The sequence below is a fragment of the Seriola aureovittata genome, chromosome 1 (assembly GCF_021018895.1).
Source record: "Seriola aureovittata isolate HTS-2021-v1 ecotype China chromosome 1, ASM2101889v1, whole genome shotgun sequence".
Lineage (NCBI taxonomy): Eukaryota > Metazoa > Chordata > Actinopteri > Carangiformes > Carangidae > Seriola > Seriola aureovittata.
In genome coordinates, this window is record NC_079364.1 from 2,920,295 (window position 1) to 2,943,814 (window position 23,520).

Consider the following 23,520-nt stretch of genomic DNA (forward strand, 5'->3'; position numbering starts at 1 on the left):
CAGATATGCATGATTAAAATCAAAAATCCTTTTCAGTCCTAATTTCGTGATAGTTCTCTGCTATCGTTTTATCGGCCCGCCCCAGCTTTAAGTATCCATTAGAAGATGGTAATGTGGCCATAAAGGGATGAACATTGTCAGTAACACACTCACACTCACACAGACTGTGGCTTTCAAACTGATATTCAGGGGCCTGAAGTGAAACATTCCTGACACCATCACACCAGCAGCAGCAGCAGCAGCCTGGGCTGTTGACACAAGGAAAGATTGGTTCCATCATTTCATGATCCATCCGACCGGGCCACGTTTTTTTTCTTCCAGTCTTCAGCTGTCCAGTTCAGGCGACCGCGTGTCCACTGCAGCCTCAGATTTCTGTTCTTGTCTGACAGCAGTGGAAACCGAGGTGGTCTCTTGCTGCTGTAGCCCATCCACCTCCGGGGTCTGACATGTTGCCCCCCCCCCCCCCCCCCCCCCGAGATGCTTTCCTGCTCGCCACGGTGGTAAAGAGTGGTTAGCTGCCTCCCTGTCAGGTTGAAACAGTCTGCCCGTTCTCCTCAGACCTCTGTCATCAAGGCAGCGTTTCTGTCCACAGGACAGTCGCTCACTGGATTGTTTTTTTTTGTTTTTCTCACCATTCTGAGTAAAAAACTCTTGTGTGGGAAAATCCCAGGAGATCAGCAGTTTCACAAACACTCAAACCAGCTCGTCACATTTTGTCCTTATTCTGATTGTCTGATGCGAACATTAACTGAAGCTCCTGACCTGTAATCTGCACGAGTTTACGCTTTGCAATGATTGGCCGTTTGCACGAATAGCTTAAGTGCTACATGTCACCTCTTTGCTGCTTCCTGATAGGACAGGAAAACGAATGCATGTCTTCGGGCTCGGAGATGCACACAGGGAGAGATAGAGTAGGACATACATGACGAGACATGTCAGTGGCTATAACATCTCCCCTGCTTCTTATATAATCTTACCATCTCCAGTCTAATACATACTGTAGACAGAACTACTACAGAACTACTGTTGTTGATATTTCTGCTGTTTGATTGTTTTGTCTATAAAATGTCAAAAAAAATAAACACAACGACACCAACCTCAGAATCTGATATTCTAACTTATGTATAAACCACACGCAGGTCATTTTAAACTGTTAATGTATTAATTAATTAATGACGAGTAAGATGGTGTTGGTGCTCTCTCTCTCTCTCTCTCTCACACACACGTACATCTATTAATAAATGAAAGAGAGGAACATTTAGTAAAATAACTGATGTCTCATTACTGAAGGCTCGTGTGATCTGTTTCCTACATGGTTCAATTGCAGCAAAATACAACACGGCGATAATGGCACGCTGCTCCTTTCAAAACAGCCCTGCAGAATTAATTCCACGAGGCCATTCACCTTGAAATCTGTCATTACAGCAAATCCTCCCAAATCCCGTGTATTATATTTCATCTGCATAAGGTTCAGGTATAAAATAAAATCCTGATGCCAGAATGAAATGTAATTCCAGTGATAACAGAGCTGAAATACTGAAATGTAACAAACACCCTTCATCCAAGTGATAACTGCGCAGCCGGCGTCATAAATTTGACAAAACAGCAAAGAGGTGATAAATTCATGCTCTCGAGGAAAAGATGAGCTCCTCCTCAGAACCGTCTTAACCTTGACATTGACTCGGGGGTTTCTGAGCTATCAGACGTTTCCCCCGAGAACATCGGCTGTCTGGTCCAGAGAAGGTTGCACGACATTTTTCCGATGAGCCGCAGAAGGAGCAGAAAAGAGCCGGACGTGTGGCGCAGGGAAGTTTAGCTCAAACACAGTCACACAGGCCCGAAGAGCTCGGCGAGCTTCCTCTCCAATTTGAATGGACTGCTGTATTTGTGAAGTGTTTGTGACTGGTGGAGTGAACAAACGCACAGCTGAGTCAGGCCAGTGGCCGCCTGCCAGCGAGTTTCATGACTGAACTTGCTAAAGTCTGTGATACACTCTTTTTTTTTTTTTAACTGGTAACCTTTTCTCCATGCATGTGGTCACGTCTGAACATCCACAGCTCCACTATTGTCTTTCCAAACGGGTTCTGAGATGAAATAGAGAATCTTGGCATGGACAAGCGTTTCCATCTGTCTTACTTTGAAATAAATCTGGGTTTGCACAATCCAACCATGAAATGAGACACAAAGACACATCTTTGATTTGTCTTAGCTGAAGCTGTGAAATAACAAGGTTTTTAAACGAGGTAAAACTAATGATTGAATTCACAAAGCTTTTGAATAATCTCTTTAAATATTTCACATATTTTTTTACATTGCTTATATTGTGTTGCTGTTTTTGTTTTGTTTTTATCTTGTTTTTGTTTTTTTATTCTTTGTAATTTTCTGCTATATAAATAAACATTATTATTATTAATATTATTACTTTTTATTCTTATTTTTTTAAAGCAGCATAATCTTAAAACATAAATCACAGAGCACTTTTATTATTTCAGATACGGGCATGATGGACATAAACAACCTAATGTCAGTTTGCAGTTACATGGTCGCTTTGTGTGGGAACCCTCATTCCTGCAATTCAGGTGTTGTCAATTAAGAAAATGATTTCCTCCGACACTAGAGATGAAACAATTAATCAATTAGTCATTTGACAAGTTATACTCTCTGGCTCTAGCTTTTCAATTTAATAAATTAGCTGTTGTATTGTAATTGTAAACGACTGGATAACTTTGGGTTTTGGACTGTCAGAGTTTTAAATAATATTTTAAAACAATTTTCACTCTTCTTGTAAAGTGATTACAACAATTAATGGATTAATTAATTAAATGAACTAGCTGATTAATTGATAATTAAAAGAATCATCTGTTGCAGCCCTGCTCTACACATCTGAGATCTCCTCATAGGAATTATAAAACCTTTAAAGACGTTTGTGCATTTTGAAGATGCTTCAGCAGCTGTTATTGTTATTGTCAGAGTAATAGTCACAACTCAGGCAACCTTACTAAGTTATCAATTTTACAGTCAGTGAGGATATAGGATCAGTTCATGCATATTACTGCAACAACAACCATACAACCATTTTTACACTGTCGTTAACATGTAATTTCACGCCTTTTTAGCCGAGTAGTTTTCACCACACAACACAGATTAAGAGCACAAAGCCTCGATCCTCCACCTCACACAAGCAAGCGAAAGCCAAGCACAAGTTAAAGCAGCTTTCTTAAAAAAAAAAAAACGATTACCACACCAAATAAAAACATGTTCCAAAGATACAATGCGGGAAAATCCGAAAAGCCAATTTTTTTTTCACGAGACGAGGATGCAAACCGCGCATTAAAGAAAAAAAGCAGCTGTTTACTCCTCTTACTCTTAAAATGTATCATGTGCAACAAAAGGTGCTTGTGCTTAGAAAGTTCACCCCCCAAAAAATAAAAAATGAAAAGATCTGGCCTTATCTCAGCTCTTGGACAAAGCTTCAAAGCATGTGATTTAAGATTCAAAGATTTTTATCTCAAGCATTTTTATTTATTTATTTATTTAAACTCTGGCTCACTCAAAGCTCTGAGGAAGTCTTAATTGAAAAGATGAAGAGATTGAAAGCATGAAGAGAAGATTACCGTGTTGTAGGTTCAACACTTGATGTCACGGCCGACATGTCATGAGACACGCTGAAATGTGCTTTAGATCAATAATAAATACTCGTACAAACATTGTTTTCAGCCGGATATTATATATAAACAACAGTTACTATGATTACAGGTGGTGTGTTTACTCCCTTTCCCGTGGACTAACATGTAATAGCGATGTGCGATTAAGTATCCGTCTCTTTCTGTGTCTCTGCGGTAATTACAGTGTGATCACAGGTTCAGCCTGTGACCTTTAAACCTCTAAACATAAATAACTTTACAGGATTGTTGCAGGGGGCCGTGGAACAATGTGCCTCTTGCTGATTTACTCCAACTTTTACAGCCTCCTGAAGGGAATTGAAGACAGTGACCTCCATCTACCTGAGTTCTAAGAAAAATTCTAGTGGCTGTTTGCTCCCTAAAGAACTCGAAGTCTACTGACCTTGATAACAGCTCTGCGGAAATAATCAGGCAGACAAGAACCACTGGGCAAGAACACAGCTCAGTGTTACTGAGATTGCTGAGATATTGTCAACTACAAGCACAAAAGCCAACCAGCCGTATTTTGTCGCCGTGTCGTCTCCACTCCTGTCGCTGGGAACATTCTGGCTCGGCGTGGACCGCTGACAACTTCAATCAGGAGCCCTTCATAGCCTCTGTACTCTTTCCAAGTCTTTCCTGAAGTGTTATAATCAGACTTGGCTGCTCGGTCCAATGTGCCATCATCATCTCAGAGTTTGAATGTGCGATGATGGCTTGGATAACTGGCCGGTTAAATGTCAGGGATGTTCAGCTGGAGGATTAGTAGACGGAAAGAGGTCTGTAATTTTAACGCAAATCTTTGCGTGTGTCTCAACGGGAACTGGAGAATAACCTCGGGTGTTGGAGGAGACGTCAGGGTCGATGAAAAGCTCTTCCAACATCAACAGCTTCCAAACACTTTATTCTGTTTGTGGCGTGCCGACTATCAGAGCCAGTGTCGCCGCTGATGTGAGGTGACGTGTGTAAAAAAAAAGAAAAGATGTAACCATGGGAAAATTCACCTGTATTATATTAGCTGAGCTTTGCAAGACTGTCACCGAGTCCTTCACCTCATATATTGACCCTGCTCATTTATTTAAGGTTCCCAGCGGCAGAGGAAAGATAATCAGGGATGAAGCTTTTGTCAATTACGCCCGAGAGCCACGAACACACTTCAGCTCGCTGCACGTCTGTAAAAGAAAGATGAAAACCTTTCACCTTAGCCTTTAAGTAGCTATGATACAGGCTTTACTCCACATTTATGCACTGCTCTTAAAATGTTGTGTTTTAATTGTGTGTATTCTATTTCTTCTTCTTATTATTATCAACATTATTATTGCTATTATTATTAATTCAGAGCTTTAGTCCGTCATTGCTGATGCTGTTAGACCAGGAGCTTTACAGGCTCAGAACAAAAGCAAGTCTTTTTTATTCTTATGTTAATTCTGATGCATAGCTTCAAATTAATAATTTATGTCCTGAAATGATTTAATACAGTAAGTCAACATAATAGTGTTCAGTTATTGTAGCAATAGTAGATTTAGATATACTGGGATAAAAAAAAAGAAAGAAAATGTTTTGAGGTCCTGGAGCAAAATAGAAAAAGCGCTTATAAATCTGTGTTGCATTTGAATTCATCTGATTAAATACGCCCCGTTCCCAGTTAATTAAGTACACTTAGTTAAAACTAATGCAGTCTGACACAATGGTCTTGCAGTAAATCCTGTCTTCATGATGGTTTTAACGATCAGTGCACTGTAATGTCTCCGAGAGCTGTTGATGCAACTTCGTGATCTTGTTCGTGGTGCTGTCGAACTGTGTTGCATTATACACAGAGGTGTTTCTACCCTGACTGGTGTAAACGGGGCGGACATATTAATAACAGACACACCTGTCAACGTACAGTTCAACAGCACCGCAAACCACAGCCTCCAAAATGACCGTACAGGAGAATCGACCACCTCCCTGAAACAGGTTCTGCAGGCCGTCACCAAGGAAGGGTTTATTGCAGAGCTGTTGCATTAGACCGCTTTGGTTTTCAGCCAGGTGTTCTCTTATAAACTTCCAACTGAGTGTGTTTTCCACACTCAGTTTTTTTAAATTATGAGCTGCTCAAATTGGACAGAAAACACCGACAGCATCATGTTTAAGGTTTTTCAAAGAGAGGGTGATGAAAGAAAGTGCATGAAAGAGGCTAACCTCCGAGTGAGGTGGGACTGCGGCTGTCTGTAATGGGCTGGAGGCATTTCTGAGGTAAGATGTGAGAGAAACTTAACTTTTTTTATTTGAGGTTACAGATTATTAATTTAAGGGACTCAAATGTCACAGTTTCCGTCTCTGATACCTGCCAGGCTCCATAATTGCTTGTCTACACCTGCAAACGCAATTGTTCTGTCATTCAAAAACCTTGGTAATGTCCTCTGTATCACTGATCAAACAAGCGCCGGCTGCCGTAGGGGAGGTCTAGCCCAGGGAATTTCTAAAGAAAAATCTCCATCTCCACTCCCAAGGTTGCCATCTATCAAGCTGTCTGCATCACCACACTGCAAAAATTATAAGTTATTCCACATACTGTGGCCTGGATACAGGAAACGCTCGGAATCACAGACCGCGCAACCGCTGAGGCCCGAGCCCACGATTACACAGCAGCGGCTGCGACTGACTCGGACATGTCATCAGGAAACGGCCGCAGGACCCGCCGCCTTGTGTGATCTTGCGTGGCTGAATTACAGCCTGAGCGTTGGTCAGCAGCAGTTGAAAGCTCAGCTCAAGGCTTCGCTAAGGATGTGAACCTGGTGGACGCCGCTGACCATAACAACTGGCAGCAGAGCTGAAGTGACAGCAGAGAAAAAAAGAAAGAAAAAGAAAATGACAGCCAAAATGTACTTGAAGCTGCTCTCGCTTCAACCCGAGCCCCTCAGATTGCACTATACAGCCATCAAAGCACTCGCTGTTCAAGACCAGTTTTTATCCGAGACTCACCAGACGTACAAAGCTGAGAAAGTTTGTGTGTTTGTGGGAGAGTGAGAGAGAGAGGGATGAACTCTTTCTAACCTTCAGTGGGACTTTCTGTGAACCTTTCACTGTGTTTCCCCCAATTACAGTTACAATAAATGATCAATATCATGATGAATGACTTAATTTAATTTGAATGAACAGGACAAAACTGAATCCTCAGATTATTATAAATACAGTAAAACTGACAGTAACGTGTTTATGTTATAATTTGTATTTTATTAATGTTGTTTACTCACAGGAGAACAAAACCCGCCTTCAGTATCTGAGCAGGAATTGCAACTACTTCATGAACAATGAGCAATTAAGTAGCTGGAGCTGAAAACTGATTATAATTGTGATAAAAATGGAACGTGCTAATTAAACACCCTTACCTCTTCAGCATAGGCGTCACAAAGTTTGTTGCCCGAGAGCAGTTTGTTTTTCAGGCTCTTGTTCTGAAAAAGAGAGAAGAGACAAAGAAGTGATGTCGTTGGCGTCTTTGAGTTGCATTTTTTTGCTGCTTCATAAAAAGGCGGTATTGACTCAGCGGGCCTCAGGTTTTCTCCGGCGGGGGTGTTTGGCCGTGCAGCGAGCTCTGACAGCTCTGCGTCTCGATTTCAGACCAGACTGAGGAGAAGTCAGGAGCCCCCCCCCCCCCCCTCCGGTTTGAGGATCTGAGAGTGCACTCGGCCTCGCAGGCATCTAAAAAGGTCAGAAAATGTAGCTCGGTGCCAGACCCCCACTGAACTTTAAAACGTGATCAGTAAAGCCTTAAAATCTTTTGACTGGCAGCCAGCGGAGAGACGCCAGAACAGAGGGTCAGAGGGTCTCGGTGTTTGGTGCCAGTTAACACCCTCGCTACGGTTTTATAGACAATCTGGAGGCACAAGAATGATCCTATACTTACAGAGCAGTGCAGTCTGCTACATTCATTTACATGAAATGTGCTCATGCATTAATGATCTTCTCACGGTCACTAGTGGATGTAAATATTTTGTTTTTTGAAAAAAATATATAAATAAAAACAGCTGTTGAAAGCAGAACTGCACTACTCTGATTACCAGGTGCCATATCATCAGTGGTGGCTCAAACCTTCTCACATCAAGGGCCCCTACTGACACAATTACCCCACGGGGCCCCCATTTGATAAGATCTTGTCCCAGGGTCCCTCATCTGATGAGATTTTTGCTTTAACAGAAAGTGTTTGAAACCTGTAGGAGAAATAGTCACATATTCTGTCTTTGTTTTACTTATGGATGCAATAATAGGGAACATAAATTACTCCCCTTTTTGCTGGGGACCCCAAGGAACCACCTCAAGGACCCCTGAGGGTCCTCAGACCCAATTTCAAGAACCACTGCCACATATAACAACAAGTACAACAATTTCTAAATTCAAAATTGAGATTTGAAAATATTTCTGAATTCTTCTTTCTTTTGTAAATTCCTTAAACTCAGCACCATGTCTCCACTCAGACACCCCTGGTTAAACATGTATCTATAACACAGCGCCTTTGGTCCCAGTCAAATCTCAATTTAAGTAAAATGCACTACGATATATTTAAAAGGAAGTGGGCAAATGAGACAGTCAGGAGACGGGATGTAAGGACGGAGGAGAACGAGACCTGAAGGTGATAACAGCGTCGGGAAAGGAAGGAATTTCCCGTTTTTTAATTGACAATGATCTGTGAGTAAGATTGGCCCTAAAGCAACTTAACGCTTAACCCGAAGTACGCATCGGCTCGTCAGGACGAGCCAATAAAACTGCACCATCAACCGTGACGAAGGCTTCACTAGGGTCTAAGAGAACTACAGTTGAACAGTCTCCGGCTTGTGCAGTTAAGAGAAGGTCGTTTCTCTGCTGCGATTTAAAACTAGATGGACTGTCTCAGAGATGTTATTACTGTGAAAAGAGAGAGAGAGAGAAAACTACCAGGTGAAAGAGAACACACTGTGCAGAGAAATACAACATAATGTGCAACAAAGAAAAAAACCCCGACAAAGAAAAAACAAAAGCTGCAAAATCCACGTCACACCTACATGTATACACACGCTTTCATGTGTCACGCTTCAAGCATGTTTGAACTGCTGCCGAGAACATCTGTCAAATCAAAGTTAAGTTGTAGCTGCAAAAAAATAAAGGGAGGAGCTGTGTGTTAACACACACTCAGCTGTTACATCTTTGCTATCACATGCTGTTTGATGAGAAGTCGTGCGAAGAGGATTTTCTCTCCATTCTTTTAAAATGTGTGTTCACCGACGGACTGGGGGGGGTGGCATTAAAATGATCCTGATGGCTGAGGAAAACCTAAAAGGTGATCACATGACATTGGATTATTGACAGGAAACTACTTCCACTGTTGCGTAACTAAACGTCTACCACCTCCGTCTCATCTAAAGAAACAAATGTGATTAGATGCGGCTTCATCACAGCAGCCAGTGCAGATTTATTAACGCTTTCCATCGAATCAACATCACATTTAAAATTCTTAATGAGTTTATCAATGAGCTAATTACCTGTGGCTGATGGTCTATTCTTCAAACCCATCCAGCAGAACTTGTGCAGGAACAATGAATATTCATCTTTCATTCAGGGAAACTGAGCGCGGTGACAAGAACACCCGAAACCCCGCGGCCCTGCAGATGAATCTGCCCCTTCCTCTTCTTATACACCACATATGTTTCGCTACATAAACAAGTGCATCCATCAGCAACTTCCTCTCCACACTTTGTTTTGCATGTGAAGGGATTACAGTGTAAAGGCTCAGAGCGTGATCTAACAGACTTTGAAACAGCATGGTGTTGGGTGCCAGGAGGGTGGTCCTGAGCTCTGCCAAGACTTGTAGTTTTTGCTGGGCTTTTCGAAAAGGCAGTAAATCTCCTGACGGCACCGATGAACGGACCGGAAAACCTCCTCGCAGTGTTTGCTGTGTGGCAGGCACATGGACAAGAGGGGACGATCCACGTGGCAGATGACAGGAGGTCCGGGCTGCAAACAGTTAACTCGCTACGGCACAGTGCGACAGTCAACATCACAAAACAACCGCAGACGGTTCTGGAAGACGTGAGGCGCTTTGTTAGAAACGACTAATCTCAAACGAACTGAGTGAAATCAAATACAATCTGTTATGTTCGCTTTGTAACAGAGATGAGAAAGGTGTTTGTACCAATCTCGAAATTAGGAACAAACAGTGACACGATATAAAAGGACTGTGTGAACTGTCAATTAAAACTTGAGACAGCAGCTCAAACTTTCTGACTAGAGGACAACAACAGAGGATTAACGGTATGATGCAAATTTCTTTTGGGATTCTGGAGGATGTTTTAAAACCAAATCTGCAACGAGCTGTTGCACAGTTTTCATTAATCAAACGTAGAAGAAAAACAGATCTAACACCACAGACTGGGGAATACTCAGGACGACTGACAGCCACATTCGTTTCCTATTGTTTTCAACAGAGTATTATTCATTGCACCACATTTCAGACACTGTGTGTCTGTCCGCTCCTTCAGAATCAGCCCCGGTCCATGCTTCTTTCTTTTTGTTTTTTGGTTTTGGCTCCAGTGCAAGTGAAGAAAGTTTGTTTGTATTTGTAAAAAATGAAAATGCAACGCGGCCATAAGGACTTATGGTTTCAAAATGGCACAATAAATTCATTTAGGTGGAGATAACACGTCTGGCTCTGATGTGGCGGCGCCCTGATGGTTGATCTGCTGCTTGATGCTGGAGACAGCTCAGCGTTTCTCAGTGATGATTTGGCTGCGATCCACAGGGACAGTTTGGACACAGAGGGGGGGTGGGGGGGGGGGGGGGGGTGCATCCACCAGCTGGCCCTCAACATCTACTTATAAATGATGTGACCACTTCCACAATCCTCGCTCTGTGTCATGCCACATCCTGACCGTGATGACAATTTAATGCTTGATGGCAACCATTCACGACGCAGCTTCATCTGTATATACTTACAATCACCAATTTGTCTTTTTTTTTTTTTAGCCATGCTAGCAGCGCGGCGCCGTACACACAGCCTCACAGAGCTGGCTGTAGAGTCTGTCTTGTTTCCACTTAATGGATATCAAAGTCAAATTGGCCATTTCATCACTGAGCAGTGTTCGTACAGCATCTGGTGTCACGACGTGCCGGTCCGGGGGCAAGACGTACGTTCAGGAAAATGAGATTTCTATCTCAATGTGATTCACCTGAATAAATAAAAGGGAAATAAAATAAATAAAATCTCTAACATCAAAACTGCAGTGTGCTTCTTAATTGTTACAAAAAAAGCTGATTTACGTCTTATTTATTCGTTGAAAAACAGGAACTTTACTAACATGGTCTCACATAATTCTGTCTTTCATTTGCAATTCAAGTCTCACTCCCATCTGCACACACCTGTACACTGTGCACACGCATCACATGCACACTGATCAAAGGTAATAAGCTGGGATGGAAGTTTTTTGTGTGTGATTAATGAGGCAAAACCGTCCGAGTATCAGTTCCACACAGCTGAACCTCCTCACGCCCCTACAGAGCGACCACCATTCAAGGACATGTAGAACTGGCAGCTGTCATAAAGCATGACATAGTTTAGCCCCGGGACATACTCAGAGTTAAAATGAGATCCCGTGGAGCTTGTATGTCACAGCACATTATGCAAAATGTGATACACTGAGCCGCGTATGTCGTAACGCGTTATTCCTGCAGCGCTGTCAGTCTCTGGACTTGGACTTAAAGGAACATTTTTTACATTTTGCACGTTGCCCTTTTTTCTTTTTTTTTTTTTCCATTTAGAAAAATGCAACTGAACAAAAATAGGTTGTAAAATTTCTCTCTCTCTCTCTCTCTCTCTCTCAAGGTCTTCATCACTGTCCCATGACTGCGGTCACTCACCATTTGAAAGACTTCAACACTCAAAAAATGTCGATCTGACTCAACTCACCGGAGTTATTTTCACACATTATAAAGTGCTGATGTGTCGACAGCCCTGAGTGAGTGTTGATTTGTCCATCTAGGTCAACTTTCACACCACTCCACACACATCAGTGTGGGATCCTTTTAGCTTTAGTGTGAAGTGTCAGAAACCAACTCTTCTTCTTTTTCTTTTTTTTTTTTCTGGTCAAGTTATTTTTCCCACATTAACATTAACAAGTGCAAATGTGGTAACGCACGACTAACACTGCCATGACGCGAAGTAATGTCTCAAACTGATCTGATTTCAATGGTTATACTGGAAAGATAACCCCACTCGCACACACACACACACACACACACACACACACACACACACACACACACACCACACACACACACACACCACAGCCCCTTCTACTCAGCACTACAGAGTTTAAATAAACCGTCAGAAGTTCAATTCATTTTGACAGTGTTGACATTCTTATTTTACACAAGTAAGAGTCACAGCGGCCGCGGCGAGCACGTTTCCTCACGCCACTCAGGAGTGGCGTGAGGAAAGGACTGTTGTCACGGCCTTAAAAGGTCAATAAGTTTTATTGTAATAACAAAGTAAACAGAATAAGATGTTTTTGTTGTATCACGGCTTTAATTGCTTGCACGTCTCAGTTGTGAAAATATGGCTTCATTGTTCATTTCAATTAAAAGAAATGTCTATTAAATTATGCTCTTTTCTCCCTCTGAGGTTTTTTTCCTGACCTTTGAAAACTTTACAGCAGCTTCAGTCATTTTATCTCTAATTCGACTGATTCATTTCATAAGTTTAAAAAAAAAAATAAAAATGCATGTATATAGTAAGACAAAGTCTCATTCTAGGGTCTGTCTGTCTGTCATGTAATAATGAGCAGATGTCACACACAAGATGATAAATTACACTCTGTCAGTGCAGTCCACCAGACTCAAGTCCAGAAAAACAAAAGCAGAGACGGTCGTGCAGCTGGCGAACGCGTCTAACATAAGTTACTGGCATTAGCAGAGCGAGTGTTCACTGTGAATAAGCTATTAAACATGACGTCAGACATCTTACAAGGCATTTGGCAGCTCGGGCTCAACTCATCTTGGCAGTTTCTTGAGGACTCTCGAGGTCAAATGGAGGATTATGCATAAGTGAAAAGATTGCTCTTGTTTCATTATTCTGATACATTATCACGTGCACACAGCATGTCCCATGTGTTTGCTGTGCATGTGATCATGCCCCCCCGCCCTTACCTGTCTGTCATGTGAGCCTATTTTTTGGACCATTATACTCCAGGGGGGGATGCTGCAGCATCTGACGGACACGGTGCCACAATAAGGAGCAGGACTATTAAAGTAAACTACATACAGTAAAATCATAAGCAGCTGTAATTTAGATTTGCCATGATGCCGTAGTCTTTGGCGAGATCCTGTGCTGTTACTATTAAGAGAAAATCCTGGAGTGCATGAAGTGAGCAAACAGTCTGTCAGATTTGTTGTTTGCAGGAGACATTATTAATCCTTCTAAATCACAGCCTCCTATCACAGTATATTCTCAACTTCCTCCTTAAGAATCTAGTTTTTTTTTTTTTTTAATTCACTTTTTTATGTTTCGCAGGTTTCAGAGCTGCTTTGTCTCTGTCAGGCAAGTTCATTACGTACAATATACACTCTACATAACAACCTGCTTCACATTGGGGAGAAAAGTGAGTGCAGTTTGTAATAGCAACTCACACACACACACACACACACACACACACACACACACACACACACACACACACACACACCCTTGTCTGACTATATTCATCACTAACATAATGCATTCCTCAGCCCCTTAGGGTAAATGTCCATATAGGTTTTTTTGTTTCTTTTCTAGCAGAAAAGCTAAAGGGGGAAAAAAAAAAGCGTGGGTTTTGTTTCTATGGCAACAATATCTTGACACCAGCACCTTTGTGAAAAGTTCAGAAAGGTTTGAAGCTATAAGCGCTCGGAGCAGCTGCACAAAGAGGGCGGAGCGCTCGGCGGCGTACGCTCTCTCCTGATCGGGAACAAGTGGAAAAAAATACACTGGTGTTCAGACAAACAGACGCTCTATGGACACACGTCCTTACCCGCACTTTAACCACCATAACTGAATGCCTTATCTAAAACCCTAACCTGAACATTGGACCCTCAGACAGCCATTCAAACATTTTGGTCCCCACAAGTATAGTAAGACAACCATACACAGACATCAATCTTGAGGAGCATAAAGAGAAATCTAGTTTTTAACTTTGTAGCATCAAAATAATGGGTTTTAGCCTTTAAAGATTACATGAAAAGTTAATGGCTTTAAATTTGGTTCCCTACTCGATGCAAAGCTGAATTTCAAAGAAATAATGACACTATAGGATGAACTTAATTTGCTGTTACAGCATCTATACTACACTTTCTCAGCAATTTCCCTCTTCCTATTTGCTGTCAGTTCAGATGCACCACTGCATTATTATCATGCATTACAATTTGCTTTGATGGAAATATCGTCCTCTTTCTCATTTGACCTGACCAGATGCATTAGCCCAGTGTTTCTTTATAGATATTGCCTCTCTGCATTGCTCATCAAATAGCTATCGAGTCATGGTGTAAGATGCTCGACAAGCTTAAGGCCATTTGAAGAAAATACGACAGGATGAACTCTATTGATCCTCAGAGGGAAATCGGGAAGGCCCGGCATTTCAAACAGGAGCTGAAATATTCCATGTGAAGTAGCCTGAGTGACTATCAGCATAATAATAGAGCTGCAGCCCATCTCTGCACTAACCCACCCACCTGAACACTAATCTTTTCAGGTGATTTAATTCATTGTCGTTCCTTGTATTTGCTGAAGCCGAATCAAAAAGGGGGAGAACAAGCTGATAAATCAGATGGAAATGATGACGGTGAAGCCTCTAATGCTGAGAGTGAGTTATGTGACAGATTAATTGAAGCACTACAACTGTACAATATGAAGAATGCCGAGACAAATTGATATTACGTCAAAATGAATAAATCAAACCTTGATACAGACGATGGGCCGAAAACATTGCCATCTCCTCTGAAGTGAAGAGTTAAAGTGGAACAAAACAGAATAAAATACTGATATTTCCCTCCACAGCTCTGTTAGTTTTTAACTCATGATGGCTGGTTCTGTGCACACTGAACATCAACGTTCCTTGGGACAGACGCTTCCACTAAAGTTACTGTGATTAATGAAAGATTATTCCACGTTCACGTCAGAGTTACTGTAATTAGCAGTTTCCCACTTAGTAAATAGCGTTCACATCATAGACTGTATGTAAAGATGGACGTAGCCTCTGTGACCTCACCAACAGGTTTCTGGTGAGCGGTTTCTGAAGCTCAGAGTGAGCTGCTCCGGCGTCGCCATCTTGGCAGTGTCTGACTCCGCCCCTAATTCAAAAGGCTAATCCAGAAATGGGCAAAGAGGAGGGGCTTGTGTGGAGCCAAGACTTTGATTCATGCGGGTTTGTGGCAAGTATACGCTAACCCACCTGTCACTCAAAGCAATACGCCCTAAATTATGCAGAACTTTCAGCTTAAATAAAATGTAAACAGGTGAGTTATATAAACAGGTGTCATGAAGGAGGAAATTAGCTGTAAAGACCAAAGCTGTTTTTTTGTACCAGGCTGTAAACATCTTTATTTCTGCTGTAAAGTTGGACATTTGAACATGGGAGTCTATGGGGATTTACTCACTGTTAGAACCAGACTCTAGTGGTCATTAGAGGAACTGCAGTTTTTAGCACTTTAGCACTCAAATCACACTCTGTTGTTACCAGTATAGTAAAGTAGCTATTAATTGTGTTTTTTAGCAAACAGCTTGCTTGCTTGGTGGTATGATGTTCTGTGAAGAACTGTAGCTCACGTTCTGTTTAGTTTGGTTAGTGTGTATTGATTAAGACAGCTGAAATCTCCTGTAATGAGTGGGAGGCAGCAGCAGCATCACAAGACTTACAGCTGCCATCTTGAGTTGTGCGATGATGTGAGCGCCCCGCGTTGTTGGTGTTGATGTGACTTTAACTGTGGTCTGACAAGGAGCTTTTTAATTTGTTCTGTTAAAAGAAAAGTAGATCTTATTTTATTGCACAAAGAACAGCAACATCTGCGAGTGTGAACTGAGCCATAATACTTTGTAAACTACTGAATAACAGTCTAATGTACTTGCATTCAAAGTTGCCATGGTACGTCATGTGTAAAATAAACAAATTTAATGTACTAAGCGAGGCTCTTGGTTGCTTGAGGTCTTTTTCTCTGAAAGTGTTGCCAAGAGATGTGATATTTTCCATAGCTGTACTCATTATGTAAATTATACTGCATCTCATTGAGAACTACAATGTTTGTGTATGAGTTACATTAAAATATTTGCAAAGACAAAGTAAACAATAGAAGTCAACACCATTCACTTCATGTTGTCAGTTACAATGGTTCTATTAGCATCATGAGTCTTGTGAAGTTGCCAGTGTATGTACTGTGTTGCACAATACTTAAATAAGACAAAGCACTTCGGATAAATGTCAGTAAACATAAGAGTAAAAACTATACGAAATGCAGCTTAAGTGAATAACTATTCTTGTTTTCCATCTCTGAGGCATAAAAAATATTTTGCGATGCCGGGTTTAAAAATGTTCTCAAGCTTCTTTTTAGTTGATGTGGAAAACGTGCTAGGAAACAGTTGCTTATATTGCAGAGCCGTGTTATCAGTCATCTCTTCCCACCCTATGAGATATTCACTTGTTTTTAAGCTGTTTTTGGTCTCTACCAACCGCCTGAAGGAAATATCTGCCACTTTAGGGTTAATTACTGAGGAGGTAGAAGTTCTTTAGAGCTTTTCCACTGGAGACACTATGAGCCCGACACTATGAAGATGGTGCGAATGAACCAACACAGTAAATGAACAGACTGGACGGCGAAGCAAAGAGATGAAACCTGCTATAAAGCTCTGGAAAGGTTTGTCTGATATCTCTTCATCACTACAAGCGACATCTTTGACATTGTCACATTGTTTTCAGCTCGTCATTTGATATTAGTCATGATGACAATATCGATTATAACACCTTTAAGGCACCAGACTACTACCTGGATACCTGATATAATTCAATATTTTCAGTTCACACCTATTATTATCTGGTGAATTTTACGCAGGAAGAACAAATGAATAATTGCAAAACAAATGATTATCTCTGGATTTGACTGCAAAGTAAGAGACGGTTGACAAGCCTCTGAGTTTGCAACATGCTACCAAAAGTATTTACAGTTTTAACTGACAGGAAGAAATTGTGGGAAAAACATGAAAGCTAAATCTCACAGGCAACATTATTATTATGACCACTGTCTTCAGTGATGTTCTTTAGTGAAATATTTACATTACAAATTACAGAGATGGAAGATTTGCACAGGATTAGTCAAATATCAGTAGAGAAGAGCATGAAATATTAGTCTGTCCTGATTGGGGCTTCAGCCTGAGTACTACTAGAAAATGCAAAGAAAACACAGATAATTATCTTCCACTTCTGTCACTTAAAAAAGTTGTGACTAAAATTTTGCTTTCACTTGAGGAGGACCTGTAATTGGAATTTTAGCTTATTTAAAATTTAATTCCCAGTAGAGAAAAGTAAAAAAAGAGTAATAATAATGAATCACAGTTAAAGGAACAGAAAAATGTACGAATGCAAATGTGCAAAAAGTAATATGCGAGGCTTCTTTAGCATTAGCACACAGCAGGTTCAGAGCCCCGTCTCCTCAGGTGGTGCAGTCTGCAAACGGACAAGAGTTTGTCCAAATAAGAATAAAATCTTACTGATATATGTATTTACATGGGATCATAAACTTTCCACGAGAATAATGATAAAGGAATACTTTGTTTTTTTTTCTGCAGCAACCTTTAACATTTTACGAAAAAATATTCTGGTCATACAAAAATGGATATTGTGAGTTACTCACTTGAAATTCAGAGGTGGCAGAGTTTTTAACCATGAAAAGAATATTGTTTATTTTTCCTAAAGTAAGGGTTTTTGTTTTTCTGCTCTGAAACTTTTCTCTGACGTCTTGACACGGTGCCTCAAGGTGTCAAGTCATTCTGAAATTGAGCGTCCTGTGTAGCTATAGGGTTTGTTAAGGCAGCTTCTAGCTACAATAACTTAAGAAAAAAAAAAAAAGTAATTTTCTGAACATCTCAAAGAAATATCTGCAGTCACAGCCTTCATCATTCCTGAAGCACTTGGATGTATTTCTCTAAAAAATAGACCATCCACTTTATAGTGTCACAGCTGAATACCACAGAAAACTGGTCACTTGTCTGGAAGCTGAGGGCCACAAATCAATATCCATGGCAGGCTGCGAGGAATAAAGCAACGGCTGCTAAGTGACAGCATGACACCAGCCCTCTGAACACATGCAGGCCCGTCTTTACCTCTCTCAAACAAGTTTCTATGATTTGAGTTCAGCGCTGTTGCCCATGAAGCCACACAGAGTGAAAATTTTGTAGTAAGTGCAAAACAATGTGGAGAGTGACACAAATTTAATCCCACTTGTAGAAGAAAGTCTAAAGACTTATGCATAAATGTAGGAGTTGCCAGCAGGTGGCTGAGTTACCCAGACAGACATCCCACACACTGCAAATGAGGAAGTATGATTTTTCACTTGGAGTTGACGCAAGTCTCAGACGGAAGTATCTCCTTGATGGCGGCGTAACTTTGTGGCTGATTGTTACTTTCACTGTGGAGATGAGGGCTGCTATGATTCAGAGTTTTCTGATGGCAGCAGTAAATATATATATATATATATATCTCTGGCTCATCAAAGCCATCAGTAAATCAGGCAGCATATTGGTTCAGTGAGAGTTGGCACTGTGTAAGTAAAGACATCTGACCATACATCTCAGCGAGCGCTGAACGGGTGATCTGCAGGTCAAAAACATTTGCAGTTACATTTAGTTGTTGCGTTTTACTGTATTGCAGCAGAATTTTAATGAGGATAGTTCAACATGTACTTTAAGCCTTTAAGCTTTATATGGAAAAATAGTCATTTGAAATGCAGTCGTAACCAAGATGCCTAAAAACGGAGCCTCGTACCAACATTTGATCGGCCAGCTGGACAGCAAATCAGGAACTTGTTGTGATTAGACTTCGTACAGCTGCATTATTATTCAGTCACTGTAGTCTTAATGTATATGACTTTCACCACAGAAATCTGTATCTGTAGGCATCCGTTCATTTCAGGCTGTGAAGGTTCCTGTTCGCTGCTCGCTGCCACAGACAGACACAGAAGAAGGAGTTTGTTTCCTTCTGATTGTCGCACAGAGAGTGAATGAACCGCGAACGACGGGAAACTTGACTGTGACAGCATCCTGGGTGTTTTTCATGTATATCAAGGTGCATTTCGGAACAGCGAGCGCTGCTAAATGTGGAGATATTGCGGATGTAACAGTTCATTATAAATGGAGCACGCTGTCGGCTGTGCAGTGCAACAATAGATTAGAGGCTTGTTTCTGTGATTTCTAATATTGTCAGTAAATGCTTTTTGGTTTCAAACTAATTGGACGATCCCAGGCTGTAAGAATAAAACATGGGGAGAAATATTACCTGTAAATAAAAGAGGATTGGTGTATTGGCTATATCACAGACGGTAGCTGCAATTTGTCTTTTTGCATGTTACAGCACTTTGGCTGTGTTGGGAGGAAATGCAGATTTAATACACACCGCCCTCTTGCTCCCAGGAGGAACACGCTCTCCTGTCAGTACGAGACACTGAGCCAACACACTCCCGTGTTCGGGTTTACCTGCCGCTCCAGATTTCATTACAGACAGGCAAAGACAGAATTAGTGTAAATACATGATTTGAATATTCTCTAAATAAATAACTTTCTTCTTGTTGCACTGCTGGATTTTCTCACAGTGTTTATGTACGAAATCACTGTCCATGGAAGACCTTATGTTCGGTCCTCAACGGGGCTTCAGTAAGGCATAACTATCTTTGTAAATTCCCCAGCTTATCAGCTCTAATTAAAAGAAACAACACAAGTGGAGAAGCGAATGTGGAATAATTCACAGCATTACTCACCCTGACGTCATGTATTGCATAAGCAGCGCGGGTGATGATAATGAATCAACCGAGGACAATGACAGACCACAACTCCAGCACAGCAGGGTCAGCTATAAATGACAGTTAGCGGCCTGACGCAGCTCCAACACGCTCTGTGTATCTTGCGACGAACGACAAAACAAAAGAGACAAACTCCAATCAAAGGAATGACTCATTAGACTTTAAATTCTCTTGTACACTCAACAAGGGATGTCACAGGAGCTGATACTTTGGTACCAAATCGATGCCAAAATGATGAGAATGTGACAGTGTTTGTTTTTTCTACAGGACCGGAGCAGCTGTGATGTCTTAAGTAGTAGAGATGTGATTCCTGTGGGACTGGGGGGGGGGGCACAGTAACCATACACGTGTTCTAGTCTGACATCAAACCCGAAGGGAAGAAGAAGAAGAAGAAAGGCAGATACAGTGACAATAACAACAACACATGGAATACGGCGGCAAATGCAGCAACAGGTCCGCAGCGAGTTACTGTGCGAACGGCGCCGCAGGAGGAAACACCTCAAACTTATCTAAGCAGGTCAAAGAGACGCAGAACTCAGTGTGAGTGAGTCTTCAGTTCTTCACGTTGCATCAACAACATCAGTGTTTTTACTTACTGCGAAAGGCTAACATTAGCTTGTTTGGGCTAACATAGCGGTATCTCATTACGTTAGTGAGCTACAGTCATTACAGTTTAGTAATCAGTGTCATCACCACGTTAGTCAGTTTCACCGCAGTGTTGAGAATCATGGCATCCCCGCACTTAACCCCAAAAACAATCTGGCTGCACTACGGCGCCACGTGTGATTCACAGATCACTTCTATCCACTATTCAACTGTAGGAATATCTAGTATTTCCGTCGGTTACTGAACCAGGAGAAATGTACCTGCTGTTTGGTTTCTTCCAGAACTGATTCCCTGCACGGCTCTAATGCGGCGCTGCAGACAGATCCACTGCTTCTCTGTCTCTCACTTGGAACAAGCTTCCAGTCAGTGTCAGTGAAGCAGACACTGACTCAGTATCTTTAACTTAAACTCAAGACTCATTTATTTAATGCAGCATGCATTGAATAAGGGGTTCCATTATTCCTTTATACTACCGTTTCTGTTTCCTCTTCCTCGGCTTATTCAACAGCAAAAGAGGAGCGAGACCAGAAGTATGAGCGGCTCTTTTAAGGGAGAGGCCTGTTGGCTGGTTGATATAAATAAGCCAATAACATTTTTGATACTGATCAAGAATGGAAGACGGATCCGCAGTCTGTTAACCCACCAGCTCACCCTGCGCCACGTTCAACTCAACGCCAAAGCTGTCCAACGAAATGAAGTGTGTGTGTGTGTGTGTGTGTGTGCTGAAATCAAGGATTCACTGATAAGCTTTCCAGGTTTCTCCCTGATCTCGGGGGGGGGGTCAATGTTGCGTGTGGATCACCTGCAATCTAGTGAAACGAGCATGATGTCACAAAACGAAAATACACGCTCTCTTTGTGAGACATGAAAGAAATACAAAAAGGATCATGTCAAAGAGAAACGGTAAGAGACTGGTCTTACACTGAACTCTGCCTTCGACTTTCACTGCACAGGTTTGATTTTTGATTCATATTCATACCTGTGTGGACTCTAATCAGGGCTTTATTTTCTTAATCAAAGCCTCATTCGTTTGACTTAATCTTCAGGCTACAGGCAACTCTGAATCATGAATTTGCAACTAAGTAGGTGTTGATTGTGTGGGTGGTCTCACCATCAGCTCCTAGAAATGCCATCAATTCCTGCTGATTGCTCATTTGTTGTTGTTGTTGTTGTTGTTGTTGCTGCTAGGTCGGACTTGGTGAAGCTGCTCTGTTGTATTTTCATTTCAGGTTGTCAAGGGCTCATTTGGCTCCGACTTGTACTTTACGGCCGTGAGACTCTCGTGTTGCTGTTGCACCGTGCTGCCATAGCAACCGCCGAAACAGCTGGATTTGTCGCCCTGATTTTATTTGCATCTTAATGAAATGCCCGTTCTACCGGCGTCTGGAGAGAAATCAGAATAAACGGAGGTGATTTTTAGTTGTTTTGTGTGACATCAGCGTTTTGCTCGGTTCGCCGTGTGTGTGCCTGAAGTGATGGGGGAAAAAAATAAAATAAAAAAATGCTCTTTTAAATCAGATTTCCTGCAGCTTCATGTCGACCGCTCGCTCACCTCTCACAGGAGCTAACAACATGTCAAATACACAATACTTTCACATCCCTGCATTTAAAGTAGGGCAACATAATAATCATTCATTTCTGCATCATATAATTTGTTTTGGAGTTCAAGCCCAGTTCACTATAATTTCTATAAAGTCTGCACAATGCGACTGTCACCGCCGTCTGCGTCGGTTTGATCTGTTATCACACGCTTTCATTACCCACATACTGACGTTTTTCTAGTTTACAATTTTCTGGTTCAGAAAATTTTTGAGTATTTTTTTTTTTGACAAGTAAAGCTGCACTACCAGTGGCTCACAAACCGACTGTCAGCTCCCGTGTCTCGGGGTCAAGAGATTGAGATTGACAGCAAAGAGAGGAAGAAAAATATATATTTCTGCCACACAGAAACTTCGCCCAACTCTTTCATTTTGCTTGTGAATTACTGGATAACTTTAAATCCTCATGCCTCGGGGAAAAAAATGACTTATTTAAGGGGTCACGAAGTAAAAAGTTGGGAACCGCTGCCGTGTATTTTCCTAAAACTGTTTCCGGATGAAGAAACACAAATGATTGACTTATGACTTATGATGACTCATGATTGGCTTCGGTTAATTATTCTTTAAGCTTAGCACGGCATCACACATGCAGTAAAATACAAATACTGTTCAGGTGCTCGTAAAGGAGCTTTCTGCCATTTCCATCCAACGACCTTTTCCCCTCTGTGGAGGTCAAGTCCACCATCACTCCTGCGTAACAAGTCGGACCTGCAATTATGATCAGACTGCAATATGTGACTGCAATTGATCAGACTGTCCGTTCAGACGGTTTGTTCAGTGCAAAATATGACATCGCACGCCATCATCCGTCTCACCCGATTTCACTTTAACCTTCGTGTTTTCTTGTCGGCACGCTCTTGCTCTTGAAGCACGTGAGAGATCATATGTGTGAAATTGGTTGTGAAAGAGTCTCGAGGGCCTTTTTCATTTTGGTTGTTCGGCTTGTTGAGTGATGTAGCGCGCGGCGTTTATTCTTCAGGGCAATAATAACATGCAGCTTGTGTGTAGATATAACAAAAGGAAGGGTAGTTATTTTCAAAGTTAGTTTTTCTCATAAGGCGGAATTCAGGCATTTAGTAGATATTAAGAAAAGCCGCAGAGAGAAGGCCACATTAGATTTACAGTGCGAGAGCAATTTCTTATTCTCTCTAAGAGAACACATTACCTCTGATGCAGTTCTCATTTTCTGCCTCCTTCAGTGTCTTGTCACTTTTCCGGTGCGACTATCACACAGAAATCCAGTAAATGCCCCAATGTGTGATTTATTTTGTATTTATTTATTTTTTCTTTCTGTCATTTAGCCGGGTGAAATTACATCAGGAAGACATGAAAGGAAGAAGACAATGACGGGAAGCCATTTTAGACTAAAAAACATCAGCATCAGCGGCAAGGAGCTGAGTATGTGGCAAAGCTGTCTATTACGGCGCTCTGCGAGAACCTGATGAATCCCAGCAGGATCCACGTCAGTCTGTAAATCACTCTCCCTCAAAATACTCATAATAAGCCCTGAAAGCAAATCACTGATAATGACTTCACAGTGAATTGGAGCCATAAAGACTGACACCACAACACAGTTCACAGTGATGTGCAACATGAAGATGCATTTTTCCAAAAAA

At 41.5% G+C, this 23,520-nt stretch overlaps 1 protein-coding gene across 1 annotated transcript in view; it reads right to left on the minus strand.

Annotated features, from left to right (window-relative positions):
* The window catches only part of luzp2 (leucine zipper protein 2), a 134,689-nt gene that overhangs the window by 26,710 nt on the left and 84,459 nt on the right, over positions 1-23,520 (minus strand). The window contains exon 6 of the mRNA XM_056383919.1: positions 7,034-7,096. Coding sequence (XP_056239894.1) covers positions 7,034-7,096 — 63 coding nt within the window. The remainder of the gene's footprint in view (positions 1-7,033; positions 7,097-23,520) is intronic.